At 45.4% G+C, this 8,171-nt stretch overlaps 1 protein-coding gene across 1 annotated transcript; it reads right to left on the reverse strand.

The window, feature by feature from the left end:
- Positions 1-64: 64 nt before the first annotated feature.
- Positions 65-6,798, reverse strand: LOC311254215 (uncharacterized protein). The gene is made up of 4 exons (XM_084347855.1): positions 6,739-6,798; positions 6,050-6,644; positions 3,618-4,829; positions 65-1,449 (listed from the first exon to the last, which is right to left on the reverse strand). The coding sequence occupies exons 3-4, from the start codon at positions 4,692-4,694 to the stop codon at positions 1,090-1,092; spliced, it is 1,437 nt and encodes a 478-aa protein (XP_084203981.1). The 5' UTR covers positions 4,695-4,829; positions 6,050-6,644; positions 6,739-6,798; the 3' UTR covers positions 65-1,089.
- Between the last annotated feature and the right edge of the window lie 1,373 nt (positions 6,799-8,171).

Below are 8,171 nucleotides of genomic sequence, written 5' to 3' on the forward strand. Positions count from 1 at the left end.
CATTCGTGTTTTGTCATGTTTTGTGAGTGATTAATGGGTTGTGGAGAAAGAAATATGCAGAAAATGTTTCACATGACATTTATTTAACAGTGAGAAAGAACCCAATCTGTGTGTACAGCACCTTCTCTGCCCTGACTGTGATAGCTGATTTTGTCCTAATGTGAACTGTGGAAGTCACATCGCAGTGTGGGCATGTGGCGCTGTGCACAGATTGTGCTTTTACTGTACTTTGAAATAGCACGAGCATCTCCACTCTTAACAAAAGGGACGGACATTTAAAAAGGAGCGTCAGTACAAAAGCAGAGCAGCTATATACCGGAACAACCACGCAGATACAGGCATTCACGCTGACATTCACCGAGAAGCTGAGCGCTTCCAACATAGCATATTACAACACAGCCCACGCTGTTAAAGACACAGATTATATGCATCGGTCACCTTAAATAGAAAATAGAGGTAGAAGCGTAAAACATATCCTACCGAGAGAAAGTGGTGTTGATTGTCAGTGTGAAAATTTACTCTCAAACGCACGACTGTTCCATCAGAAAAGTTACTGTCAATGAAATCTATCGTTCATCATCATAAAGAAGTCTTACATAATATTAGGAGGAAGAGAGATAAACGATATGATAAGCAGTGAAAAAACCTGAGGGTGTATTTTTCTGTGCTTCTCAGGGAACGTGGGCTGATTTTGTCAGAAACGCTAAAAATAATATGAATGCTCAAACTGTTCAAACCCAAACTGAAAATATTCTCTGAACCTAAACGACCTTCCTTATCAGCTCCCTGATGTGCACTTTGGTTCTCTCACATGAATGAGATCATAATTATGTGTTATGATAGATTCTGATCAGCCACACAGAAAAATGTCATTTTTAATTCAAGTCAGTGTTTGATCCCTGACGTACCTCAACATATATGCTAATGCAGGTTTACCTCTAGGGGCTCCTGAGAGTCATTCTTTAGCTTTTACTCCTTGGAAACAATTAAAAGGTCAAACACAGAAATATGATTCAGGAGGTAGAAAGACAGTATAGGCTGAATATAGCAGAGCTTAAAAGAGACTGACTTGCTTCCCGACCCTCCTCACTACATGCAGTTAGTCCCTGGACCTCTCAGCTCAGGGGCTGAGCAGTGTCTCCTCCGGGCCACCTCTGCCTCCTTCTTCTGCCCCCCATCTGGTCGTTCTGGCCCTGGGGGCAGCTGGGGTTGTTCTGCCTTCAGGGACTCACACCCTCCTTCTGACTTCCTGGGGGAGGTTTTTGGCTCCGTGGTGGCTGACGGTGGAGGCAGGGGGGCTGTGACGGGAGTGAGAGCCAGGCAGACGTCCCCCACGCTGAGCTGGCGGCACTGGAGTCCACAGAGACGGGCAGTCCTCTGAGGGCTGCAGGAGGACCAGCCCTGCCCACGCACAAAGAACGGGTACTCCACATAGACGTCCACCAACTCCTGCGGGGAAGATGTTACATTATTATGTAGAGAAAGATTAGACACAGATATGCAGTTTGCACACTTGTTCACTGGGGGAGGTATTGTTCTACAGTTCATTCATGTCAAGTAGCATCGCCATGAGAGCAACATCTTTATTAATTTCAGCCTTGAAACCACTTAGACACCAAGTTTTTTTTTTATGCACTTACCTGAAGCATTCAATACGTCTAATACAGACCTTTGATAAATGCAGACATGTACTGATCGGCTATATGGTAGTTAACACTGATACAGATTAAGGTAACCTGACATGCCAGATGGTTTGGTACACAGAACTATCTGGAAAGGAGCCATTAGAGACAGTTTTGAAAAGAGCAGGCACTTTCAAAAAATACTTGGCAGGTGATTGGACAAACCATCTGTCTGTTACCGTCTGCCACAGGCTAACTTCAACCAATCAGAACAACAGTAGAAGAGCGCCAGGTGGTATATCAAACTCTTACCGAAGCCAGTTGAGAGAAGAAAAAACAGCAAGACAAACCTTCAATGCCATTCTTTGCTCTACTTTCAATGAAATAAACTCTTCAGTTCTGATATAACTGATGCTATGGCAGCTACACTAACCTTGAGGACCCGCCATTATTGTCTTCTGTTGCACCTAAACCATGCATATAGCTGCCAGTTGCTCTAAAATGGATGATGATATGTAATTATAAATATTATATTCCCTTTCTACCGATAGATCCCCTAAATCCTACATACTGGACCTGTACTTTTCTCACTGTTCACGTAGGAGGAGTCGATTTAGGGCACACCAATAAAAAGAAAAGCACCCACCAAGTACAGCTTAGTTCCCTTAGGTTGTGAAGAAGTGAAAAAAAATCTGACTGTCAGCGAATGTTACATCACTGCACTGGACTCACCAGCAACTGCTGCTTACTTTAGCTGTCGTCAGCTAGTTAGCTCAGTTAGCCATGCAGCTAGCAGTCCAATTATCTTAGATTAGCTAGATTGTTATTGTCGTTTGCAAAGCTAGCACTAGGAGATTTGGACCAATGGGAGGAGAGTACAGGACCCAGTGGGAATACTGGAAGGGAGCAGCACCGGAATGGGCACCAGAACAGGAGCCACGCAAGCCGACACTGGAACCAGGCTGGACCCAGGTAAGTGAAAAGGACCGCCAACCTAGCTGCATGGCTAATTTACGAGCTAATGGCAGCCACATTTAGTGACAGTTAGTTAGCTGTTACTTTATCAACAAAGCTACAGGTGTCTCTCCCTCAGGAACCTCATCTTGATACTTTAACTGGACTGTGTTGTTCTAGGAGGCCGCTTGGTCAGGAGTTGTCTATTGGCAGACTGCTGGTTAGCTGTAGTTAGCAGTTACTTTAGCAACAAGTAAGTTTTCTGTCCAGGTATGAGGCAAAGCAACCGGAGGAGATCGGTGGGAAAAAACAGAAAATAAGTTCTCCATAAAATAAGATCCACTTTTACCCAAATCAGCAATAAAGTTTACAAGTTGTGTTTTTGTAGTCATAAGTTATAAATATAGTTGTCTAATGAAGTTATAAGCTAAACTTGTTTGTGTTTTTGTATCTGTGAGGCGCCAACCCCCAAAACATCACTCTGGGAGCATCCCTCTTTTAATAAACCCATGGCAGCTTCATAAAAATTTAGAAAATGTTTGTGGAAAGAGAAAATTGGTAAATGCCCCTGAGTGCAGGATGAGTCATCCACAACTTTTATCATTTTCCAGAAAACCACAAACTCTAAAAATACCATCAGGAATTGCTCAAGAACGACTTTTTGCCGTTGTTGGGCCTGATGCTGGTGTATATGAGATATGGAGCAGGACATGTAATCACTTTCAGGTACAGTTTGGTATTATGAAACAGGACGGAACAGGACGAGCTGATTAACATCATTCTATTAATTCGCAATACAAGATATCATCAGCCTTTTCCTTTAACGTGCTATAGTAAGAGCCTGACTTAAGGGATTTTCTCATTAAGAATTCATACTATATATCTGAACCCCATTCATGCAGCAGTATGTAAAGTTCAAAGTGTATACAGACCAGAATGCAGCACTTGGCAGATACAGTATACTACATGAGAAGATGAATGCCAGCTGCCTGTGTAGGCTCTGCTGTGAATGGTTGACACGACAAAGGGATTTGTCTTCACCTGGGTCTGCTGGTCGTGGAGCAGGATGAGGAGACGAGAGATGGAGGAGGAGGAGGCTGAAGGAGAGATGCTCTGCACCGTGCAGCAGCTGAGGCGCAGGTCCGGACAGGCCAGTGATCCCAGCAGGAAGTCCTCCGTCTGCAGGTGCTCCACCCTCCTCAGCCGACCGTCTCTGAGCTCGATCAGAGAACCTGCCACAAAGTGCGGGAGCAGCCAGGGGAAATGGTTGGGGGAGGAAGAGGAGGAAGAGGAGGAAGGGGTGAGGGCAGAGGATTTTGATGTGTCCTCCTTCATGGAGGTGTATGTGTTGTTTACGTTATCATCAGGGGAAACTCTTATGAAGGAATGTCCAGAAATGGGATGTTTGACAGCCTTTGTTGATTTATGCAACACATCATGTTGCAGTGTAACGTCCACATGTGGAGAGTGAGGTAGGCATTTGCTCAACGATGGAGGAGTTGCTTTTTCAACCCGGGGATAGTACTCAACCTTTCTGTCCCTTCTCCTCACATATGGTCCTTTATTCCTGCAATTGCTCTGCCTCTCTGTGTTCAAACTCTTGTCCCGTAATGTCTTGAGCTGCTCCCAGCCGTACCCTCCAGCCACCCTTTGGAAACCCTCATTGACCAGGGAGACAGGGCTGAATCTGGAAGGGTGGTGTGGGTGGCCTGGGTGGAGCGCAGGTGTTCCAGACAAGTGGCCATGGTGCTGGTAGTGGTGAGAAAAGTCCCATCCAGGGTGCAGGGGGTTGAACTCTCTCCACTCTGCCCAGCCGTGATGCTCCCTGAATGCAGAGACAACCTGAGGTTTGGGCCTGCTGGATGTGTGAGTCCAGGGCTGGTACAGTGCAGGAACCCGTTTGGGTACGGGCTGGAAAGGACCCGTGTGTTTTGTCTTAAACTCACTATGGCTCTTGTAAGGGTAGGGCGCCTTGAACGTCACAGCATCACCCTGCTGTTGCTGCTGCTGCTGGTGCTGTGGTGGTGGTGGTGGTGGTGAGCTCGGTCTTTGGTCCCTCTTTTTGAGTGGGAGGTTGTCCCGGTCTGGGACGAGAGCTGGGTTCGGTGTGAAGCTCATTGGCTAACGCTGCCTGTCACTCACGCTGGCACTGCATGCCCTCCTGCAGAAGATGAGGAGGTGTTGTGATCATGTGACACAGACTCCAGTCTCTTGGCAAGCGTTGGAGAGAGTTAGGTCCAAGGTCGTCACGATCTGAAAAGTAGAAGAAACAAATATTGGTGCTCTTTATGTCCTCGCAAACAAGGTGTCAAGGAAATCTCTCTATTCAGACACTCTCTCTCTGTCACTGTCTTTCTTTTCAAAGAATCCTTGATAAGTGACAGAAGTGTTCCCCTCCTCTCCGAATGTGCCACCTGGGCAGATCATCGCCTGTTAGTATCCCCTTTACACACCAACAATAACTTTGATATCGGCTTCAAAATTAAGGCTTTAAACTGCCAACTGATGGAGTTACAGTTAGTTTGTTGTTTAGTTTGATGGACATCTTTCAATCAGTTTTTCAATTTGTATGGTGACTTTTTCAAACAGAAGCAAAACCAAACTGCATCTTTCTCACACGACTAAAGTGATCGAACAACACAATCTACTGAAACCCCATCCTCCTCTTTACATGCAAACACCGCAGTGAGTCAGTTCACTTCTAAATAGAAGCAATTTGTGGCCATACACACACACACACACACGCACGCACACACATTTTCCCACCTATTCTGCAAATGTATTATGTACACAAAGGGAAGGAAAAGACTTTTACAGCCTTTCAATGCAAAGCTCATCTCAGTGCCCTGTATTATGTCATCATCATAGCTGAGCACCGCTGCTGAATGGACCTCTTTCACTGTGCCTCACAGGCATGTCTCTGATATGAGCTGATGCTCTATTATGTGTGGGATCAGAAACACCCTCACATTGACATTCCTGTGCGAGCATTATGCCAGGAGACATAAATAGATAAGTATTTGTCTGCTGCGTGCCCGCAGTGTAAATGTAAATTTATTTAAATGGCTCCGATGTGTGGGCAGGGAGTGACACACAGGTACGATCAGATCATGACCTAAACAGGCCTGTACTGTAATGTCATCCCGGCTGAATAACCTTATGAGGCGAGCACTTCACTACAGGGAAATGGAATATGTGCGCAGCAGTGTTTAGTCTGTTTGGTGCTGTCATGATAACGACAATCTGCACTCAGGAGTATTTGCATATCAGTAGTGGCAATATTGCATATACAGTAGTTGCTTGATTATTCTGTCTATGAAGCTGTGGCGCAATACATCCAAATTTAACCTCCAATGCAGAATACCAACCATGCATTCAGAGTTAGACTAATGCATGTCGTGAATGGCTCTCGTAAAAAGACAAGAACATGCTCCTAAATTCAAGAAAAAGCTGCTTTTCAGAGACCTACTCACATGTTCCTCCATCCTCTCTGTGCATCCATCTTCAGACTCGCAGTCACGCACACCTGTCTGGCTTCGTGTCGTCCTCCCAGGCTGCAGGTGTGAAGGCAAACCAGAGCAGAGAGTGATGAGAAGCATCCAGACAAGCTCAACAGACTGTCTATCAGACACGCTCTCCTCCTTTTTCTCTTTCTCCTCTTCCTCTCTCTCTCTCTCTCTTCCCTCCTACTCGCTTTTACACTCCCACTCTACTTAGTCAGTCAGTCCTGTTAACCTTTCTCAGACTGATTTGATGTTTCTCCCTCACTCCCTCTCTTACTTTCTTTCTTTTTCTCTCCCTCTCGATCTCTCCCATCTGAACTTATTCACCCTGTGTTTGCTGCTGAGTAGCACTCTCAGCCTCTCTTCCATTTGTAATCACACTCCTCTTCCTCTCTCTCCATGTTCCAGTCTCTCCATCGCTCCGTGGCTCTCTCTGTTGTCGGGTGTATAATTAGAAATGAGACTGCTGTGCAACTCCTCAGCTGATGGTAGGCGTATGACTGCCTGATGGCTTTGGCGCTCTGCCTGGTGTAGTGAGGGCGGGAAACCGTTGCTTTAGACTCGCCTGGACACACACACCAGCGAAGGCAGAAAATCTTATATCACATCTGCAGCCTGATAAGTTGTTGCTGCCGTTTCTCACTTCCTGCTTTTCTCACCTCAATGGGAAGCTACAGACTTCTAATGTTCGATCCACAATGAGCCAGACGGCAAACTGTATGAATGCTTTGAAATGGCAGTAATTGCTTTAAAGCAAAGTGTTCAAAGGTCAGCATTAAGCTCTAAAGCCAATCCTGTGCAGAGAGAGAGGCCTTTCACAGCTGTGCAGACAGCATAAACGATGTCCCCTCACCCACGCCCTGCCTGTGCGCTTCTCATATGCTTCCCCTCACTTTCTTCTTGCTGGCTCGCTTGCCTCCCCCTTACATCTCGTTTTAAAACACAAGAAAGAGGACTTTGGCCTTTGCTGCGTGGCTGCCTCAGCAGCACAGCAAGCCCAGGTCTGAGCTATCGATTTTGCAGGGCCTCAGCAGGTGAACCCCCAGTCATGAGAAAGCCCACGCAGAATTTAGTTTTAAGGTGAAGAGGATTTCTCACTTTGAGTCACATCATGCTTCCTCTGCCCACTCTCTCTCTCTGTGTATCTATCGCTATGTTTTCTCTCTGTCCTCTGATGCACACACACACACACACACACACACACACACACACACACACTGTCGAGAGTTCACAGCATGGTAAGACGCTGCATTGCAGTCATTGCCGCACATTCAGGCTTCACCACAATTACCACTGACATTTACAAAGTGTTTTTATTGATAGAAATCGCCAGTCACTCCCACCACTTCCCAACTGCTAAATTACAGCCTGTGTTTGAAGTTTTATTTTTCAGCGTGGCACAGAAACGAAGTGTGAGTTTCAGTAGTGAAAGTTTCCATGCACATGCACTTGTACAGATAAGCACATGAGTGTGTGTTAATTAGTTGTTGCCTTGTGTGAAGAACTGTGTACCGTGTTTTTTTAAAATCATTCTACAGTAAGGATCATTTAAATATGAATAAATACATTTGATCAAAGTTGTGGAAGTTGTCATATTGGACTCACTTTGTCCTTTCTCTCACGAACAAACAACAAACAGTTACTCTTGTAAGGACTCACAGCAGCGTCTCTTCCTGGCTGCAGCTGAAGCGAGGCGCTCTTTAAAGTCTCGCTCAAACGCAGATGCAGTGTTTTGGATAAAGGTGATGATGTAATGCTGCTTTGTGAAGCCTCTCCATGCAAATATTGTGTAATCAGCAAGTCCAACTTAGAAGAAGTGCAAGTGTCTTGTGTTGTCCACTAGATGGTGTCCAGCACACACAGATTGTCAGATATTACACTGTAGTGTTCACTCCCTGACTCTGATTCCCATAAATCAGATGATCAAAATAATGTTTTAAGGAAATATGAGGACTACTGAGGAATGTTTTTAGAAGCTAATGATGAGTTTTGCTTTTTCTTTCTCTTTATTGGAAAGTCAGTGAGAGAAAATTGCATGTCATTCCTCATCTCGAGAAATGACATGCAATTTCCACCAAAAGTCCCTGTCTGG

This window comes from Pagrus pagrus, assembly GCF_965226575.1.
Source record: "Pagrus pagrus genome assembly, chromosome: 3".
NCBI classification, from domain to species: domain Eukaryota; kingdom Metazoa; phylum Chordata; class Actinopteri; order Spariformes; family Sparidae; genus Pagrus; species Pagrus pagrus.